The sequence below is a fragment of the Zonotrichia albicollis genome, chromosome 17 (genome assembly GCF_047830755.1).
Source record: "Zonotrichia albicollis isolate bZonAlb1 chromosome 17, bZonAlb1.hap1, whole genome shotgun sequence".
Taxonomy (NCBI): domain Eukaryota; kingdom Metazoa; phylum Chordata; class Aves; order Passeriformes; family Passerellidae; genus Zonotrichia; species Zonotrichia albicollis.
In genome coordinates, this window is record NC_133835.1 from 2,305,716 (window position 1) to 2,327,457 (window position 21,742).

The 21,742-nt window shown below is 46.2% G+C and overlaps 1 protein-coding gene across 1 annotated transcript in view; it reads right to left on the bottom strand.

Annotated features, from left to right (window-relative positions):
- UQCC1 (ubiquinol-cytochrome c reductase complex assembly factor 1) overlaps positions 1-7,159 on the bottom strand; it is a 45,959-nt gene extending 38,800 nt beyond the window's left edge. The window contains exons 1-3 of the mRNA XM_005496219.4: positions 7,010-7,159; positions 2,297-2,401; positions 853-957 (exon numbers count right to left, since the gene is read on the bottom strand). Coding sequence (XP_005496276.2) covers positions 853-957; positions 2,297-2,401; positions 7,010-7,033 — 234 coding nt within the window. The 5' untranslated portion in view covers positions 7,034-7,159. The remainder of the gene's footprint in view (positions 1-852; positions 958-2,296; positions 2,402-7,009) is intronic.
- Positions 7,160-21,742: the final 14,583 nt, after the last annotated feature.

Sequence of the window (21,742 nt, forward strand, 5' to 3'; positions counted from 1 at the left end):
TGCACACTTCTGGTTTTACTTCATTTTTTCTATCCATGTCAAAATAAGCAATTTAAAATCCTTCTTAGTATGTACCTCTAACTCCACACCAGCAAAATGCACTATTAGCTAGACAGCAAACTGGGATTATTGTTTACATGGAAGTTTTACCCATCAGTCCCTAACCCTTTTTCCTTCTGTCATCTCACTTCTCATGCATGTGTTCCATTTTGCCATATTCTTCACACTGGATTAACAAGATATCAGGATATTTATTAGTTGAGAGATGATAACAGCCTTAGTTTAAGTGGTGAACTGATATTATGGAGTTGATTCATGCCTCAGAAAAATTCTACTCCGGGACCAAAGACAATGCATGAACAAGACACATAAACCACAGATTAACAAAATAGTACAAATGAACAGTAAATTGTTACACAATAATTAGCTGTTACTAATAGACTGCATGACAATTTTTAGTGTTTAGAAGACAGCAAAACTGTCACCACACATTATTCCCAAACCAAAAAATAAGGAAACATTTTGTCACTTCAGGTATGTGTGGAAGGAACATCTGCCCCCAACACCTTGACTTAATTTCTTCCCTGACTGGAAAGAAGCCCTCAGCCTTGTCAATGAACCCTCCCCTGATCACCCAACTGTAACTGCACCTTCCTATGCCAGCCCTTCATCTTCTGGAAAGGAACAGAATTCCTTCTCCAATCACCAGACCCACTGTTCACATTACACTAAAGCATCTCAGAGAAAGGCTGAATCCTCTCCTATGTGTTCTTAGAAGTGTTTTGCCTCCTGCCTCTGTAGAATCCTCAGCCCATGTGTCCCCCAACAATAAAACTTCCCAACTCTTCTCACCTTACTCGTATTGTAAAAGGATCTGTTTTGCTGTGTGATGGCTCCATTGGCTTGAATCAATCCACCACAGAATTTGGAGAGTTGGAAGGGGCCAGCCTTGTGTCTCTAGCAGAAATGATAAAAGAAAAGAAAAAGAATTAAGAGACCACTGATTTTGCATCAACCACCTGTAGTTTTCTTCCAAGTCAATTAATTCTGGGTAATCCTGAAAAACTGCATCACAAATAGCACAAATTTATTACAGCAACTGTTACAAACAAAATGGTTGTCCATCCTTAATGCTCCAGACCACATTTTCCAGTGTTCCATAAATGCACTGATGGAATGGACTGGAAGAACACTGCACTCAAAAGCCACAGCCTCTCTGCTTTGGCTCTCACACTACTTCTAATTATGGGGTTTGTCTCTTAATAAAGAATAATTGTTTTTTTCTGACTTAGCAGACAAACAGCTATTTTTATCTACAACTTTATAGCCTGATCAACTGTTTTTGTGGCCAAGACTTGAGAAAACACAAACTGCAGTGTAAATGCTACCACTACAGCCCCTATGGCTTCAGTCACAGATCTAGTGCCCAACAAAGAAAATTCTCAAGCAAGAACAAGGATGTGAGCTCCCCAGGAAAGAAGCTGCACACTGAACAGAATATTCTCAGTCTCCCAGCACATCCAGCTCAGCAGTACCTTATTTATCAATTAATTCAGACAGAGTAAATATGCTGTTCAGAGCAGTCTTCCCCAGATGTGTACTGAATGTAGAGTAAACCCAACTTCATTAATAATTTCACAACTGCTCATTTCCACCTCTAGTCCCAATATCAAGTGCTACTAGTGCAAACTGGTGATTTAATAGTAGGGTTAGCATTCTATGTCTATTCCCATTTTCTACATATTTTTCACTCCTTTGTAATTTACGTTTACTATTCCTATTACTTGATGCTCTGGTTGATTTACTCAGGACAGACACATTCTGGCACTGTGCTGGTGTCCCACAACAGTGAGCCAAACTGCAAAGCTTCCACTGCAACAACACTAAATGTGCTGTGCCAGGTAAGCATCCATCATACTGGGAAGTCCAAGGGCACTGTACAGTGGAGATGCCCTATAAAATAAAGTGTTCTCTAAAATAAAATGCTGGAAGCAGCATGCAAACATGACTGGCTTGTAATAGCTCGTTTGGAAAAGTAACACCTCCATTTGGACTTCTGCATTTAATCTTCTCATGACAGATCATGTGGATCTATTAAAAGACACATCTGGACATGTAACAAGAGTGGGAGCTCACTCTTGTAGCAGCAGAGAGCTCTAGAGTTGCTTTGGTATTGCCACAATACACAGTGAAGACATCACTTCTGGAAGCCTCTTTATTGAAAAACTCTTACTTTTTCTTGGTCATTTCAGATCATTCAACTTTTCAGACACTTTAACATGCAGTGATGTCTTACCTGGAAAGCACTGCAGAGCATCCACCTCCAGGGGCCTGGGACTGCAGGGCTCTGCAGCAACCCCCAGCACCCTGCTGTCCACTGGGTCACTCCAGCCTGGCAGCTCTGCAACGAGGAGAGCAATGAGGGAAAGGACACAGATGTGCAGAAACAGTAACTGCCCCTCTGCTCTCACAGGTTTTATTAATTCATATGACAAAAACAACATGCAGCTGTGTAAGGAGGGCAGGGGAAGGGTTTGGGTTGGGTATCAGGGAAAGGCTCTTCCCCAGAGGGTGCTGGCACTGCCCAGGCTCCCCAGGGAATGAATGGGCAAGGCCCCGAGGCTGCCAGAGCTCCAGGAGTGTTGGGACAGCTCTGCCAGGCACAGGGGGGATTGCTGGGGTGTCTGTGCAGGGCTGGGCATGGGACTCAATGATCCTTGTGGGTCCCTTCCAGCACAGCATACTCCAGGATTCTAACAATCCTCAGATTCAACTCCCAATTTGTGCTTGACAAGAGTATAAATTTTGATTATGAAAATATTTTGCCTTCCAGTACAAGTATCCAACCCAAGTCTGATGGCAGAAACAGATGAATGGAAGGAAATGGTGGGCTGTCTACATCATAAAACCACACCACAACTACTCTGTCTATACAATAAATTCAAATGCTTAAGAAGCATTCTTCAATTGACTGAATAAGCTCTAAAAAGCCCTCATCCAACTCAGCTTTTATGCATCTTTCTCTTACTTTACTCAGGCACAGCTAAGAATTTTCGTATTCCAAAAGTATATTGTCCCCATAAATTTTAGTGAAGATCATTATTTTCTGTCCTGAAAATGTCAGCAATACAAAGAAGGGGTAGAGCTTTTTTTGCCTGCACCTTCTTTGCACCTTTCACCTTCTGCAACATTTAAGTTAGTACAATATTTGCCTCCTTCACACATACACTACATCAACAGTGGAAATAATGTATGGAGATGCCATTTTCTAATAAAAATAGCTTCATCTTTGGTTGGCCACAAAGATGATTAAGAGACTGAAGCATGCAATGTATGAGCAGAGAAGACTTCAGGGAAATCTTATCAGTCTGTATGAACATCTGGAGGGGTGGGCAGTCAGGCTGTCCCTGGGGGTGCTCAGTGAAAGGACAACCACGGGAGCAGCAGATCTGCCCAGAGACCAGAGGGACCAACACAAAGCACCCCAAGTTCCTGTCCCCCTCTGTGGGATCTCAGCACCTCAGGACTGAGGTGCCGAGTCACCGAGAGCACCCTTGGGGGGCTCGGGAGTCCTGGAATGTTCCAGAAGTGTCTGGTGGCTGGACTTTGATCCTACACAGGAGACGACACCTGTATGAGGACAGGAGGGTTTCACCGGAGTGAATGGTGAAGGGATTGGTTAATTAGAGAGGGAAACACAGGGTTTAGGATTTCTGTACAGGGGGGTTTAGAGAAGTAAGATGGAGGAATTGGGGCGTGTCCTGTCCTTCTTCTTCTTCTCCTCCATCTTCTGTGGTGATGGTGGCACTTTGGGATTGGTCATTACTAAAAGTGCACCAGGCAATAAGGGTGAAAGGTATTGGGGAAAAATGATAAATATTGTACACGTAACTTTGGGTATAAAGATAGGTGACTGTCCGGAGGGCAGGGGAGTGTGCTCATGGCTGACTGCTGAGCAGAGCTCTGTCGGGCCGAAAGAAAATCTTTTAGATAAACAATTAATAAACACCGAGACCGAGAAAAGAACTGAAGCCTCTTCTCGTCCTTTGAAACGCGGGCTGCACCAAGGCCACCCCGGGCCTTTCCAGGCCATCCAAACAGCCCAAAACCGGACACCCCTCCTGTGCCCTGCACTGTCACCGCTGCCCCTCAACTGCAGAGCTGCACCTTGAATCCATCAAGGGAACTGCCAGGGAGAGATGCTGTGCCATGCCAAACATGGTGAGTGTCCACTGCTTCTCCACCTTCTGATCTTTGCACCTAACATCACCATCAGCAAGTGAAATGATGAAAATGACACATTTCTCTCCAAAAAACCATTTCAGCTGAGTCCCACAAAATACTTCTTGAGACAACCTAGTGTTCTGACCCAAACAGTTTAATAAACACTTAATTGAAAAAGAAGTTTTGTTTTTTTTTTTTTTTGGCGAACAATTACTACAAGATCCAAGGATCTGACACAGTTTTTTTGAGGCTTTTTCTCACTAACATGCCCAGGTTACGGCTTAGAGCTTGAACATACTGAGGTTAGGAACTGCTGAAAAGCACAAATGCAACAAAACTGGACAGAGACATATGAAAACAAAACAAACAAAAAAAAGCATAAGCACACCAAAAAGCTGAGATGTAATAAACAATCCAGTAATAAAGAAAACAGACACCAGGAGATAGCAGGGAATATGAGGAGCTAAGGAATTTTCTCTAAGCCAGCATCACTCTGCAGAACACAGCCTTCCTTTCAAATTGCAAGTGCTTCTTTTGCTTCCCCCCTGGGCTGAAAGAAAATGTATCAAGCCTAAACTGAACAGTATTACTCAGGAATGGTCTGCAGACAGCTGCCTTGTCAAGACAGAGATGAAAGAATATCACTAGTCTTCTAAATCCTCTTGGCAACCTTTTGGAAAGTCTAAGGTAGCAGGCAAGCTATTTATCAAGGTATCTTGGGCAAAAGCCAGATTTATCATAATGCCAGCATTAAGGAGCAGAGCTGAAATGTCAGGGCTGTATCATACAGCAGGAGCTCAAAGTCAGACAAAAAACAAATTTTCCTTATTTCCAGTAAAAGGAAGAAAGACAGAAAGTTTTAAGACTCATTTTCATACAATTAGGAAATTACTGAATTCTAATGCAGAAACATGTGCTGAGAAATGCCAGGGATGAGCATCTCTTGAGCTGAAGCTGAGCATACTTCAGCTCACAAAAATGGCAGATAACTACATCATCTCCTCTCCAAAGAGAAACCTTTCTGGTCTGGCTGAAAAACCAAATCAGCTTGCTTAGCCACATGAATGCCAGCAGCAGCTGGCTGAGGAGCTGCCCAGGGACAGGTAAGCCCAGGAGGCAAATTCTTCCTTCCCCTTCAGAAGCAGCTTTCATTGCAATCCCTGCCCTGGGGGTGAGGCTCCACAGACAGCTGAGCCCTCCTGGTGCCTCCCTGCTCCCCTACTGCCCTCCCTGCCCAGCTCCCCCCTGGCTGACCATTGCCTCTTTAATGTTTTCCAACTGCACAACCTGTTGTCACTGTTCTGCTGCTCCAGCACTTGGATCATGGGGCCAAGAAAAAGGCAGGCAAGAGAGCAAGGAGAAAGCACAGAGAAAGGGCAGGGGTGGGAGGAGAAAGCAGGAACTCGAGGTCGCTGCATTTGAGCTGCTCTCGGCAGGTTTGTGCATGGCTGCTCTCACCCTGAGCCTGGAAAGGGCAGGGCTCAGCATGCCTGGGGAAACCACACCCTGAGCCACCGGCTCAGAGCACCTGGGGCACTGATTTCATAAGTGGATATTGCCCCTATACTAAAGGCCTTTCCTGTTCCTGGGACATCAGTCCCCACCTAGCAGCACTGGCTACCTTGTGTGGTGATGTGAGATCATACTCTGGTATAAAATTCCGTGTTCTAGACAAAATGCTAAAGAGAGGAACTCTGCCACAGATGCTTTAAAGGCTAATAGAAAGAAAAAATGCACACAAATGAATGGGAAAGAAGAAACGAGTGGAGGGGTTGGAAACCCACACTTTCACAGGAACCCAAACATTTCCAATCTGAATCACAGAACCACTAGGGCTAGAAAAGTCCTCTAAGGTGATCAAGACCAACCATTACTAAACCATGTCACCAAGCGCCATATCCACATGGAGTCTGAATATTTCCAGGGATGGTATCTCCACCACTGCCCAGTGATGGTGCCAGTACCTGAACAGTACACAAGAATGGGAATTTCTACACTACCCTTGCTATCAAACAGCTCCAGAGTGAGAGGGGAAGTCCCCATAAGGGCAATGCCCACCCCTCAAGGCACACACTGAGCCCACTGGCGGGCATGTGTGTCCAGTTCCCACCAGGAGCCCAAATCCTTACACAACAGGAACACAGGATCAATTAACTTGGAAAAGACCTCTGAGATCACCGAGTTCAACCTACGACCGCAACACCATCATGCCAACTAGACCATGGCACAGAGTCCCTTAAACACCTCCAGGGATGGTCACTCCACCACCTGCCTGGGCAGCCCTTTCCAGTGCCTGACCACCCTTTCAGTGAAGAAATTCCTCCTGATGTCTCAGCTGAACCTCCTCTGGCACAATTTGAAGCTGTTTCCTCTCATCCTTGTTCCCGACCCCCTCCTGTGTATTCCTTCCAGTCAGGGAATTTGTGCAGAACCAGAAGGTGCCCCCTGAGCCTCCTTTTCTGCAGGCAGAGCCCGCCCAGCTCCCTCAGCCACTCCTGGTGCTCCAGCCCCTTCCTCAGCTCCGTTCCCTTCCCTAAACACGCTCCAGCCCCTCACTAACCCTTCAGCAAACACAAACTCCATAGGAAAAGCTCGCCCGGCTGCTTCACCAGACATCGGGTGCGAGGCCATAGGGCGGGAAGCGGGAGCAGCCCCCGCTGACACCCTGCGGGGGGAGGCCGCCACAGGGGCGGCGCGGGGACATCCCCGGCTCCGCAGGCCGCTCGCCCCCTCAGCACCAGAGCTCTGTCCCCTCCTTCCTCCCCTCCCTCCTCCCTTTGCTCACCAGGGCCCGCGCCAGCGCCGCCATGAGTCCCCGGCGCCGCTTCCGCCGGCGCGGCCCGGCCCCTTCCGCGGGAAGCGCCGGGCGGGCGGCTGGCAGTGATCGGGAGCGTTCCCCGGCGTGAAACAAACCGATAATGGCACGCTCGAGACAGTAATTATGTAGTTGTGTTTCCATGGGAAGGAGAGCGCCTTTCCCTGGTATTTAAAGCGCAGGTTATAAGCTACCCACGGGAGGTAAAATGTTAAGGAAGCTTCCCATTGTGAAACGCCCTGGCAGTCACACTGCCAAAGGTCAGACAGATTCCCTGCTATAACCGAAGCCCCTCCACAATGGGAGGCTCAAATGAGCCGAAGGATGTCCCTGCATTCCCCACTCTCACACAGCCAGACCAGGTTTCCCACAGCAGAGTCTCACGTGTCTCATTCCACAAAACAATTTATTTGTGGCGCAGGAACACAGAAAGCTCGAGCCGGTGCCTCCAGGGAGGGACCTTGACTCCCTGGGCTGTTACACCTTCACAGTCTGAGCACAGCAAAGTCTCAGCTCTTCCTCGTGGCTCTCTGGCTCCTGTCCCCCTCTCTGTGTCCATCCACTTCCTTGGCTCCTGCTGTTTCTCAGGTCGTCACCTGGACCTGTCTTTGTGGCCTTTGTTAACCAGAGGCTGGCAGCTCATGGCTCCCACCCAGAGCTCAATCCACATTTCAATCTGCAGTTTCCAGGCCAAGTTACCTGGACCAGATTTATTTCTCAACAGTAAAGCCTAGCAAAAGCTTTCTGACCTCTCACATCTTGTGTAGGAGCAATCCCCGGATCTATTCAGTTTTGGAGCAAATTTTGCAACCAAATTGCAGAGGTCCGGTCCAGAAAGTGAATCAAAGCACCTTTCCTGGGGAAGGGCAATACCTGTTCGTCCTGTTGGTGCTACAGGTAATCATCTGCCTAGTGCTGGAAAAGGCCAGCAAGACTTTTCTGTCTTGGCGCCTTTTGTGTGTGAAAAATCTTTGGATGTATTCAGTATTGGAGGTGGTATCATAAATTTTGGTGATGGAACCCTGAATGGAAATGACTGTGCTTTTCCATGGGAATGAGAGCCAGTAGCCCCAGTGTTCCAGGTGGGGCTGCCCAATAGGAGGAGAAGCCAGCAAGGCCTTTCTTTCTTGGAGCCTGTTGTGTTGTAGCAATCCCTGGGCATGTTCAGCCTTGGAGCTGAGTTCCTGATGCCAAACTGGGATCTGCATCTAAATGACACCACCTTTCCTTGAGAAAGGAAGCACCTACTCCTGTTCTTGGTGCTGCATATGATCATCTGCCCAATGGAAATGAAGGTCAGCAAGATTATTTATTTCAGAGTTGTGCAAGCCTGGGAGCTTGGTGATAACCAACAAATCTAGCATGCCCTAGCAGAATTTGCATCACAAATTTTTTAGAATCAGAAATTCAGAATTAGGAACTTTCCATTAGGATCAGTTCATAGTTTCCATACAGTTACATAACCCAGGAGCCTTTTTGACCCGTAGGCATGGTGTAGGTATTACAATGAACATGGTTCACCTATGGGATACATGGACCTTGAGTATTTTGCCAGGTTAGCAATGTAGACATAGACATATATCAACATCTTGATTTACTGTGTCCTTAAAGCTTGTTAGTTACAGGATGTCCATGGGTAGGGGATGCTCCTGCTCCCTGTTCCACTGATGGGGTTTCCTTTCTTGATCATTAGGCTTGAAAGCATACAAAGACTTTACACCAAAGAACATCCTGACTTAATACAATCTTGACACATTCCACATTTTTGCAGCAGCATAGGAGGCTCCAGGTCTATGCTGGGGTTTGGTTTGGAAGGGGCAGAGGTGGCAGATCCATGCCTGCCCACTGCTGTCAGCATGTCCTGGGGGACAGTGGCTCTGCCCCGGGGCAGCAGGGACAGCAGCATGGAAGCAGCAGTAGCTCCCGTGGCTGAAGTTGGTGAGGCCATGCTGGCTGCCCCAAGAATCAGTGTGAGCCTGCACTCGTGTCACCAGGAAAACATGGCAGAGTCCCTCACCCAGAGTCCCCCAGAGCAAACAGGAGCCATCCTGCCTGTCTCTGCTGCATATTCCCTGCCAGGAGCCATCCCGCCTGTCCCTGTCCGTGTTCCCTGCCAGGAGCCATCCCGCCTGTCCCTGCTGCATATTCCCTGCCGGGCACCATCCCCCCGTCCCTGTCCTGTGTTCCCTCCCAGGAATCATCCCGCCTGTCCCTGCTGCATATTCCCTGCCGGGCACCATCCCCCCGTCCCTGTCCTGTGTTCCCTCCCAGGAATCATCCCGCCTGTCCCTGCTGCATATTCCCTGCCAGGAGCCATCCCGCCTGTCCCTGTCCCGTGTTCCCTGCCAGGAGGCATCCCCCCTGTCCCATATTCCCTGCCAGGAGCCATCCCACCTGTCCCTGCTGCATGTTCCCTGCCAGGAGCCATCCCCCCTGTCCCTGCTGCATATTCCCTGCCAGGAGCCATCCTGCCTGTCCCTGTCCCGCGTTCCCTGCTCCTGGCTGCTGCTTTCACGAGGCCACAGAGTGAGCCTGAGCAGTGACCCAACGGGCTGAGGCGAGCTGGCTTGTTTTGCCAGGTTAGGCTGAATCTGGATCACATCCACATCACCTCACAAACGCCAGTGCTGGTGCAGATGTGAGCAGCAGCCGCAGCTGGGGCAGGCAGCGAGGCTGCGCGGCCGGCGGCAGTGCTGGCTCGGAGGGCTTAGGGAACTATAACATTCTCCTCCTCTCTTTCCCAGCACGTTAACTGGGATGTCAGCTTCTCAGGAGGGCAGTAGCAGCTGCTTTAAATGGCCCTGAAACTTCACAGTAGTCCTTAGAAATCTTTCATATGTTCTTAAATATCAGGCCTCAGGGGGCCAATGGAATCACCTGTCTGGAGTTCTTATCCACAGGCATCCCAGGTCCCTGTGCTTGCAGCTGGTCTTTCCCGAGATGTTCTGCCTCCCCACAGCTATCTGCTGAAAGGGGTTTAACTGTGTCTGACAAGTTGTTTAGTGAGCAAGTTGTTCTGACACGAGGCAGGATGTTGAACAATGCAGGGGGCTGTGGGATCTCTGTTGGCGAAATGCTACATTTCATTTTGTTCTTGTCCCTGCAGTGAATTCCAGGCAGGAAGGTTAAAGCTGCTTTTGTTGTTTCGTGTTTGCTTAGCTGCCCTTCATGCATTACACTTAAACCAATATTAAATACCATTGTTAACAACAAATTTTGTGTGGGAAGGCACTGGAGAGGAGTGATTACACTTTTCTGAACCCTCTTTACCATTAATGAGTTAGAGCCATTAAAAATGACAATGCTCAAGAGGCCCTAAAGTGTGTAGTCATGCAGAGAAAAGGCTCTTGCCACCAGCAGTGTCTCTCAGTGATGTGACATGGTCTGTCCACTACAGTGGACACTTTCCAACCCAGAGCTGTGTCTGATAAATATTGACACTTACCTGGGTTTGTGTTAGTCCTACCTAATGATGCACAGAAAGATTCTGACACACTTCAGTTGGAGAAAGTTACTGTCCCACCTAAGATTCCTCTGCCTGTCACTGCTCCATGTAGCACCAAGCCCTTTCCCTCTCAGTCTGTCTGAACACAGCTCCCTGAGGGAACAGTACAGCCTCTGATGGGACATGAACCCAGAAGACTTTTTGTGGACCTGAGTTTCAATTTTAGTTTCAGTTCTGAAGGGATTCCCTCAGTCAGAGCACTGGCAATTTATTCTCCTTTGCACACATTTTTGCTGTCCTCAAGCTCCTCCACTCAGCTCTGCTCAGCAGGCAGCTCCACAGCTGTGTGGGTCTTACATCTGAGATAATGAATCTTCCATGTGGAACATTCCCTCTTCCTGGGAGATTGTCACCTGAGGCCACTAAATAGACTGAGAAACTTGGTGTTATATGTTTTCTGCAAGATGTTGGGGAACATCAACAATTGCCTCAGGGGCTCATGTGGCTGACGAGGAAAGAAAGATCAGAAAGGATATCATGATGTTTAATGTATATAATGAATTATATAATTTGTTATTATTATTATTATAATAATTCATTTATTAATGCATTATATTTAATGGGCCTCCTGATTTGGTCTCAACCCTGTCTTCTCTTTAACCTCTCCTACGCTAGTTCAGTGGTCATTACTACAACTCTCTTTCCTTTTGTCCAAATTAGCAAGGAATGATAAATAACTTTTAAAGGAAGACATTTAAATATTTGATCTTCCTGTCCTCCTCATTCCCCATCAGCACATAATTTTCTTTTGAATGTTAACATAGCACATGCTCTTCCTGTTTTCACACAGAAAAGCAGACTGATCATTTTTATGCAGGCCTGTGCTTTTATATTTTAAAATGTTAAATATGCAGGTTAACTGACCATCTTGAAATAAAGTCCTGTAACAGCATCTTGTATTTTTCTCTTCTTGAACACATGAAGAATAAAAGTCAAGTGGATAAGGTAATTGTTAGCCCAACATTTGCTGTGTGGAGCTCCCTCCTCCTGAAAAACAAACAGAGCTTTAGATCAGGGCAGAAGTACAAATCTTTCAACTTCAGTCTTTCCTCAGCTCATTCTGAAATTCCTGTCTAAGTAAAGATTTTAAATTGTATTAATTTTCCTTCTTTACCACCTGCTCCTGCTTCTGCAGAAGTAAAGTCAAAGGACTCTCATGGTCATGTGAGGAAAGAGGAACTGTCCATGTTGCCTGGGACAAGCAGAGCTGGGACATTCTTGCTAACAAGAAGGAAAATAGTCCATATGGGTATTCCAGGACACTCTGGAGATCATGATAAAGAGAAACCCAATAGAAAACATTCAGTTCAAGTCCAGCAGATCTTATTAATTCTGGTTCTGTGCCAATAGTGCAGGAGTGCCAGCTGGCCCCACAGCTACGTGAGCGTCGTTCCTGGTGCTCCAGGTCCTGAAGGGGCTATTCTGTACATCCCACCTGGCACTGCCTCCTGTCTCATGCACTCCTTCAGGACTGGAAGTGCAGATCAGTGATAACATACACCTTGGAGCACTGGTATTTGTGGATTGACTTCTTCCAGAGCTTTCCTGGATGTGTCTGCTCTGCTCTTAGCAGAACTCTGAGTTCCAGCAGAGTGGTGAGGGGCCTGACCACAGGGGAAACCCGGGTTCACTGGATTCCTGTCTCTGGCTGTTGCTGAAGGAAAAGGGCTTTTCTAAGCTTGAACTGGTAGTTCATAAACAGATTTGTCATACTTCGCTCTTGCAAAATTTTTCTCCTTTTCATATGGAGTAAATCTGAGTGCTTTGAGGCCAAGTCCACCCTTAGGAATATGTTACAAGCTGATAAAGGACTTTTAATGGGAGAAAATTATATTTTAGCAACATAAAGGTGATTAGTTCTCCCCATAAAACTCAGTTTGGGGTGTCAGTGTGCATACATTTTTCTATTTCCATTTCTCAGGAAAAATGCTATATAAAAGTAAGAAATAAAGATGCATTTTTCAATAAAAATACAATGCTTACAATTCACTCTGGACTTTAAAAGGTTTGGCAAGTATGGAGATCAATTCCCTGATCTGGAATTCCTTGGCTAGAGGTGCACAGCAGTCCTTGCTCTGGTCTCCAGAAGGGAGTTACCCTTCTTCTGCACCAGTGCTGCAGGAGGAAAAGCAGACATGAAGCAGAGCAGGCTGCTCAGTGCTGCACCTCGCTGAGTTTGGTGAAGCCTGGCAAGCACAACCTGAACTCCATGGCTGAACTGTTCAGGAGGAGTAGAAATAGGGCCTGGTTACTTTTTCCAGGCTTTTATATCCTAATGGCAGCTGCTACTGTTAAATATGATAAACTCCTATTTGTTCACGTTAGCCAGCCATCAATAGTCCCTGTTTGCTGGGCAAGCCCAGGACGTTCCCCTCCCCACCTGTCAAATCTGGAGTGTGCTTTGGCACCCTGCCACTGCAGAGCCTCAACGACTTGAGCAGAAATGAGACATCCCAGTACTTAAGCTGCCTCTGTTTCATGAGCTTTTCTTCCCATCTGTCTGCTTTCAGAAGAAGAAAGTGTTTGCTGGTCAGAGAGGTTTTCCACTTGCGCCTCCTTCGGCTTTCCATTACCTCTCCGAGGTTATATGGGGTGCAGGGCTATACACTGTACTGTACTATATGCAGAGGTGTTCAGACTTAATTTATTCCCTTCTCCTGGATAAAGATTATTGCAGCTGTGTGTTTTGGAAAACTATCAATGAAGGGAGTTCAGCTCATACAACACACTTTCAATAGGGTACTGTACTCTATATTTCCAGGTTCTGTTTTAATTACACTTGCATATTACCTTGGAGGAAGCTGAAATCTGGAAAATGTTTTCTCATATACCATGTCTTAAACCTTCCTGACCTTCTGTTTTATACCAAGTACTTTTATGTTTGTGATGAAAACCATATAATACGGGGCAAGGTCTGGCTATCCGGGATAATCTACCAGAGACTGTCAGTCCTTCCTAGCAAAGACTGAGCAATTCTAACTGAGAAATGTCCCCACCATCCCTCACCCCACCACCTTCCCGCAGTCATTCCTTCTTCCCTCCCTTCACATGGCTCCCAACAAGAGCCCCATGCTGTGAATAGGGCATGCAGTGGCAGGGAGAGGCTCCTGCTGCTGCAAAGAATCTTGAGGGACTGAGTTACAGGATGGCTCGTGCAGTGCCAGCATGCTGCCTGTATCCCAGAAAAACAAGGAAAAGGCCCAGACTCATTAGAGGGGCTGTGTCCAGCAGTGAACTCCTACAGCTTCTTGGAGGCTGGCGAGCCAGAGCAGCCCAGGAGCCCTTGGGGTGCCTGAACAGCTCCTCCTGGGCCAGGGGAGCAAATGCTGCTCTGGGGTGTCTGTACTGGCTGCACTGGGCACCACTGGGAAAACAAAAACAAACCTACCACCCAGTGTCCAGAGCTTAAACCTCCTCAAGACAGCTGGCACCGGGCTGGGGGAGCATGGCATTGTGAGAACTCTGGCATGGCATGTGCCCTCTGCCAGGAGAAGTGGCTACAAGCAGGTTACAAGCAGATTACAAGCAGGTTACAGAGGTGCCCTATGGACTCACAGCAAGAGGTGCAAACCTCCCCCAGCGATCTGAGAGCGTGTGATTCCCAGGGCTGACAGCAGAACAAAATGTGTAGGAGCCAGGCAGCTCCAGAGCAGCTTTCAAGCCAACTTCAAATCCATGCCAAAGAGAGCACATCTTGATTTTCACATCCTTGGGTTGTCTGGAGAATGTCCTGGGACAAAGGGTTTTAGTGAATGTGTGCGAGCAGCAGAAGGTTGGTCAGTCCCCTGCCCAGCCCTTGGAGCCCAGCACCCCACAATTCCAGAATTCCAGATTGCTGCCTGCATCCCTCTTCTACGACTTCTTGAGGAGCTTTCTCCTCCAGGAGGCATGGGATGGTGGCAAACCACCAGTCTGGGACCTTGAGCTCTGCTCTGGAGCCTGGCACTGCCAGGGCTCATGAGGCCCCACCTTCACCTCACCCTAAAAAGCAAAGTAACTTTTACTTAATAATGAATAACAGGAATTACATAAATCATGTCAAGCAGAGACTTTTTAGTGGCACTGAACTGGTTTTTAACTCAGCTGTAAACAAGGATTTTCAACTCTGAGGCAAGAACTTATAAAATGGAAAGCTTTTCATTAGAAAGCAGTGATTATGGAAAAGCAGGGTTGGTCATAGTAGAAGGCTGATTCTGAACTCCTAACGTGATGCTGGAACTGAGAGGGAAAGCTGATCCCCAGACTGTAAAGGTCAAAATCCAGTAAAAGTAGAAAGGTAGTAGTGCCTCTGTGGCGTTGATGAGACTGTTACTGCAACATTAAATGAGTTCTGGTGTTTACATACTAAAAGTATTTGGAGAAGTGAGAGCCTAAAGGAAAAAACCCAAGAAGAAAAAAATCTGGTAACAAAGGTGCATAGCAGAAGCAGAACAAAGTTGATCGACCTCTTCCACAGAAAATAAGAGAAAAACATTCATCACAGTCTGCACAGGTAGAACAATGCCCATGGGAGTAAGTTTATTCATACAGCAGACAAAGAAGCCAATTCAGTAATTCAAAGTGGAAACTGGACAGTAAGTAGAAATAGCTGCTTATTAAAAAATGAAGTGCTAATATTCCCAGAATTAGCTTAGAGCTGAATGTGGTGAGCTTTTTAAAACTTTCGGTCTTTAAATCAATCCTGGGTCTCTCTTTCCAAAGATGTAATCCCCAGCTATTACATAGCGTCATTTAATTCCACGGAACTCTAAATATAGAGTCTTTAAAAAATAGATGGGAAAAGAGGCACCAATGAGACAGCCATGCTCCTCTGAAGGACAGTGGCCAGCCCCTGTAAGTCCCACTGGTTTGAGCCACCATGTCCCAATTTACCAGTTTACTCTGAGTTTTGGGCTTCCTGTGGAAGAATGGTTTTACCAAGTTAGACCAGGATCCAAGGAGCTCATCTTCTATAGGGAACAGCAGATCCCTACAAAGAAAAAAAAGACAGGACAAATGTGCAGCAAGGTTTTCTTGGCAGAGCTTTTGAACTTCCAGCTGCCAGGGGCTCAGAAAGTCCCAGGGACTGATGGTCATCAACTTTTCATGGATTTTTCTTCCTTTTATTTTTTTTTCAAACATATTCAAAATTTAGCATCCCAACCAGGCTGTGCTTAGGACTTCTGCAGCTGGGCAACCCTGAGGGAATCAGTGTCTCTCTGCTTGCTTCAAGCCTGTCCTGAGCCACTCTCATTTGGTATTGTGGTTCTTGTTTGGGAGAAAACTTGCTCCCAGTTCACATTCTCAGTCCTCACCACTCTTCCTTCTTGCCCCAGACACTTTTCACTAAAGGGCTCCAGTCTCATTACTTCTCTCTCAGAAGCTGTTCCATCCTTCCTGGCCTTCTTACTGCCCTTCTCCCGCTCTTCTGTATCCCAAAGTATTTCAGAGTTGTGTGCAGTGCCTGCATATTGTCTTCTCCTTTATTCTTTATTTCCCTCTCAGTCATTCCTCAAGTTGTATTTCCTTCCCTGATTGCTGTAAAAACTGACCTGACCTGACACTTCAGGGACTCAGAAATAAAATTTTTTACCTGGAGTAGGTAGAGTTCATCAGGTCAAATGATCCTCATTGTTCTTCTTGCCCTTTTCACCTGCAAATTAAATTGCTATTCTTCAACAACATTTTTAGATTCAGTCAGAATCAACAGCCCAATAATTTGATTATGACTGCCAGTTCAGAACAGTCACCCTTTAAAGTACTGAATTAAGTTCCTTTTCTCTTGAGACTTCCAAACCTCTGGAATTTCCCCAAAATCCCAAGATTTATTAAAAATCAGTAGGCTTACTGGTGCAGGTGAAATGTTTTAAAACTCTGACAATGCCAGCACATGCTCCTCATCACTTTCTTATCTTACTGGCATGGGGAATATTTAATTACTGTTGCAAGAAGGGAATTATTCCTTATGGCTTTTTCTCTTACCATAAATATAATGTTTTGAGAGACAGATAGCCCCACTGTGTTTTGAGATAAAGACCAGGTTGTTTTTCTAGAATTCCAAAGAATCAATTTGTGTTTAAAGTTTCTGTGCCACTGGAAGATTCCATCTTATATTTTCTGGATCATACTGATCAAATATTATTATGCTCCTGCCAGTTGCTCAAGTCCTTTCTTTTTCTCCTCTGTCCTTCCTCACACTCAGTGTTTGTTGCCCATCTCTGATTAATCAGCTCTTCATAAATGCTCCTGCCCCACCAGGCTGCTGAACCAGCTGTTTACTAACAACACAGGAAGTAAAATAATCAGTCAGATGTGGAAGCATGTACTTTACGTCCTTCCTCGAGGTCATATCAGCTATTCCCCAGGGGTCTACAGGGGTAGGTGTCTGTCTCAGCCCTTGTCTGCAGTCTGTCCAGCTTCATGCTTGTGGGGCACAGGCAGGAATGTGACTTTCCCAGTAAGTTCCCCCTCCTGATGCCTCCAGGCAGGCAGAAATGCAGCAGGGAAAAGGAACTGGGCCCAAGCTCTCATCACCTTGGCAATTAAAAAACCTCCCAGCAAACCCAGGGACTCTTGTGTTTAACAGGAGCCTCTCCACTCCTTTTTCTCCTGCACAGTGTGATCCTCTCGTGCCTGCAGCTGCATCCCAGCAGGACAGAGGGACCCAAACCCCAGCCCCTGTCCCCAGCCAGGGGGACACTGTGGGACACTATGCCTGGTGTCCCTCACCAGCTCCTGCCTGGCACAGAGGCTTCAGCTCACTGTCCCAGGGCCTGCTCTGCCCTCGCACTGCTCACTTCAGTGCTCTGAATCAGCTGCTGGAGACAAGGGCTGCTGAGAAAAGCACAAAAATGCCAAGGTTAAGCACTTTGTAAAGTCCAGAGCTACCTTTAACCCCAGGAGAAGACAGACTGCTTGTGCCTGGGGCCCAGCTATGACATCTGTCATCCACCTGAGGTCTCATAAATGAAAGTCTCCCGTTCTCCAGACTCAGGTTTCTAAACCCCTGTGAGTTTGAACTCCCACCAGAGCACAAATGGCCACAGTCAGTGTTGTGGGAAAGTTCTATCTGTTCAATGCCTCTGTCAGAAGTTATTTGCCTCTGCTGAGCTTTTGAAGTATTGTACCAGCAAAGGTGCAGCCAGCAGGACCAGGGCAGGGATCATCCCTCGGCACTGGTGAGGCTTCACCCCAAATCCTGGGACTAGTTCTGGATCCCTCATGGCAAAAAAGACATTGAGGGGCTGGAGCATGTCCAGAGAAGCTGGGGAAGGGTCTGGAGCCCAGGTGTGATGACAAAAAGCTGAGAGAGCTGGGTGGGTTCAGCCTGGAGAAAAGGAGACTCAGGAGGGAAGGAAATTGTAGCCAGGTGGAGGTTGGTCTCTTCACCCATGTAATAAGTGACAGGACAAGAGAAAACATCCTCAAGTTATGCCAAGGGAGGTTTAGGTTGGATACTGAGGTCAGTTTTTCATAGGAGAGATGGTCAGTCATTGAACAGGCTGCCCATGGCAGTGGTGGGGTCACCATCCCTGGAGGTGCTCAGAAATGTGTGGATGTGGCACCTGGGGACATGGGTTAGTGGTAAACCTGGCAACGTTGGGTTAGGGGTTGGACTCCATGATCTTGGATGTCTTTTCCCGACCTTAATGATTGTGTGATTCCATGATCCAGCCCCTCTTGCTCTAAGCCTGCAGCAGCTTCTGGCCTGGAGCTCTCAGGAAAGCCCTGGAAGCCACCAGCATGGGGGGGAGGAGAAAATGCTAAGAAAGAATTACTTTCACCAAGCCCTCAGAATAAGAGGTTTTTTACCTGGTAGGCACATAGAGAGAATCATAGAATCATTTGGGTTGGAAAAGACCTCTGAGATCATTGAGTCCAACTTTCGACCGATCCCTGCCTTGTCAACTAGACCATAGCACTGAGTGTCACCTCCAGATGTTTCTTCAACAGTTCCGGGGATGGTGACTCCACCACCTCCCTGGGCAGCCCCTGCCAATGCTTGACCACTCTTTCTGTGAAGAAATTCTTCCTGATGGCCAACCTGAGCCCCCCCTGGCACACCTTGAGTCTGCATCCTCTTGTCCCGGTGTTTGTCACCTGGATGTGTCAGTTTGCCCAGCAGCCCTGCCACCCACCCAGCTCCTGTACAGGTGGAGGTGCATCCACTCTGCAGTTCCTCCTGTGTTTGCTCCACCTTAATATTCAGTCTTTCACCCAGACTCAGCCCCTGCTGTGTCCCCCCGAGAGCCACTTGTCCCCAGGTCCTCTCCCCCCGCCACCCTCCCTTGGAGCACCTCCTCCTGCTTCTCCCCTCGCTGCCTTTAGCCCTTAAACCCTCCCTAGCTGGGTTCCTGTAACCTGATCACCAGCCCTGGAGTTAATGACTTCTTTGCCATCTGAAGTTTATGAGCCTTGTTTCACCTTTGCAGAAAAGAGAGCTGTGGGGAAGGTATCCGTCCCCTTCTCTCAGCATGGGGAGGACCCAAGTTGTGCTTCTCTTCTAAAATTTCTGGAGAAGGATTAATGTTTTGAAGGCATTTGTATGAGCAACCTGAAATGTCTCTGGTTTTAGCAGTTAAAGCCTTATTTCTGACTTTATGCCACAGTCAATGGCATTGTGTAAAAACAGGCAGATGGAAACTGGATGTGCAGAAGCAATTCCTTCATTTTAGTTCCATTTAATTAGTTTAATAACATTTCTCTGGCAGTATGATGGGCAGAGGCTGCTCAGCCTGGATTCCTGGATGGCAAATTATGGCTTAAGATATTATATCAAATAGATTCTAAGAGAAAAAAACAGTGAAAAGAACATTTTCTGTCCCCTAGCAGAGGGTCAGCCAATTAATCACTGTTATTGTTGACTGAGTCATTTTTTCTTGACAGCTGTGCCCTTCAAAATGACATCAGGGGAAACTGAATCCATTTGCATTACTTCAGCTGGCCAAATCTCTGCAGAAAGTTGAAACTAGTTCTGAAAAAAAACAACCAGGCAAACAGGGACATCAGTGAACTCGGAATGACAGAATAAATGGGCTATTCTGAGTACTCAGCAAAGTGCATTTACTGCTCTGTATTTACTGTTTTTCAAAAAAATCTTAAGATTATTGTTTGTTGGATTTGTTGAGAAGCAATGAAGTCTCCTGCAATTTTATTTTTAAATATCATTTTACTACCCAACAGCAATAGTAAATCCATAAAATAACATGATTGACCAGGACTATGGAGTAAAAAAAAAAAATATTGTTTGCTTTGTACATTCTTATTAGTCTTGGCTAAGATGTTATAAAAGCAGTATCTTTTAACACCTTTTATTATACAAGGGTCAAGGGGTTTTTATGTTTCTTAAAGAAAGCTTCAAATAGCCCACATAGCGGGTTCCTGCATCTTTCATATGGCTGCTGTATAAACAAGCCCATTTTACACAGGAAATGACATAACCATGTAAAAGTGTACACGGAGTTTAGGCACATATTCAAACACTAATGGGAATGCATTGTTTTCAATGGCATACTTTTATGTTTACCTATTGAGCTTAGTGCCCATATTTTAGCCAAATACAACAAAAATTATCCACACATACCTGTCTTATAGTGTACTGTTTATTTGAAATTTGGACCTTCACAAAGACTCTCGTGGGACAGATAATGACCCTAAAAAGTAAATACAAATGAGGCATTCTCAGTGAGAGAGTGAAACCTGCCATCATAAAGGTGGAAAGCTAAACTTTTAACCTGTATTGCTTTACAGCTCAGGTTTCTGCCATCCAGTTGCTCACACCAGCTCACCCATGGGAAGAAAGCCGTAACAATAATTTAGGGTGTCTATCTTTGCACATTATATAATGACCTGGCTGAAGAAAGTAGTGCCAAACTCCTGGAGTCACAGAATCACAGAATCACTCAGGTTGGAAAAGACTTCCACTGAACCACATCAGCAAATGTCACATCTGCTTGTTTGCTGAACTTCCAGGGATGGGTGTCTCCACCACTTCCTTGGCCAGGGTCAGGTTCCCTGTTTCTCTCCAGTTTCTGTGCCGAGTGTCAACTCCAGGGTGTGCCTTATTCCTAAACCCCTGGGTTTGGAGGGGAATGAAGATTGAATGAACCCTGCCTGGGTCTTTCTTTTGTGCTCATCCATTCATGTGCCATTCATGTGCCTGGAGAAGTTTCAATGCCTGTTTCTGTCCACGTGCCAGGTAACTGGAACTGAGACTGCCAGGCAAGGCCTTGACAAGATTGGCAACAATTTGTGAGAAGACAGAAGTTTGTGCTGGGGGATTCCAATGCCTCCAGCAATGCACCAATAAAGCACCTATAGGCTACTACACATTTACACCATGGGCAAAGTCAGTAGAGCTTTCCAGAACAAAATAGTGTAGAACTGCAATTTCCAGACTTATCAGCCAATTTCACAATGTAAATGCAAAAGGATACTCTGGACATGACAATATTGGTTTATAGCTAATGGTATCAACCAAGAATGCTCAAATTTAGACCTAAAAGTAAAAAAAACCCTACCTTATTCCTATGCCCATGATTATAAACTCCTCACTTTGAGCTGAACCAAACTTGAGCAGCACCAGAGCTGTCCCTTCTGGATGTCACCACATTTGAGAGACCAGCCAAACAAACTGAATGTCATGTTACCTCCTGACCCAGACACTTGGGCTTAAACTCCTTCTGTTTTGGCCAAAGCCATTTTTGAAGCAGTAACAATCCATAATGACTCCAGCATTTTACTGTCTGTACCTTCAAATTTGTTTAAACCGACATTACAGACCTACTGATGGTTTGGTTTTTTTTATTTTCCTTTCTAGGTATAACTCCTACCAAGCAGAATGTAGGCTTTTGAATGATTACCAAAAGGGTGTTTGTTAAGACTTTAGTTTGACAGTATTTCTTTTCATTTTTCCTCAGATCATACTGTTTGCTTTGGGATAATTGCAAAACCATGGCATATTTTTCCATTTAGACGCTGATACATACTCAATTTAAATACCACTTACCTGAGCTTTTATTTTACTTTATTCATGCATTGGAAAACTCACACAAGGATGGCAAGAAAGAACCTCAGAGAGGTTTATACCTATTAGGTTTTAGAAACTTTCTATTGTGACCAGCCTCACCAAGACTCTCAGGCTGGTCACCAGCTCTGCAATGTGAACTGAACAGGAATTTTCCTCCTCAGATTTCCAAACTACACTGCCTCATGTGTAA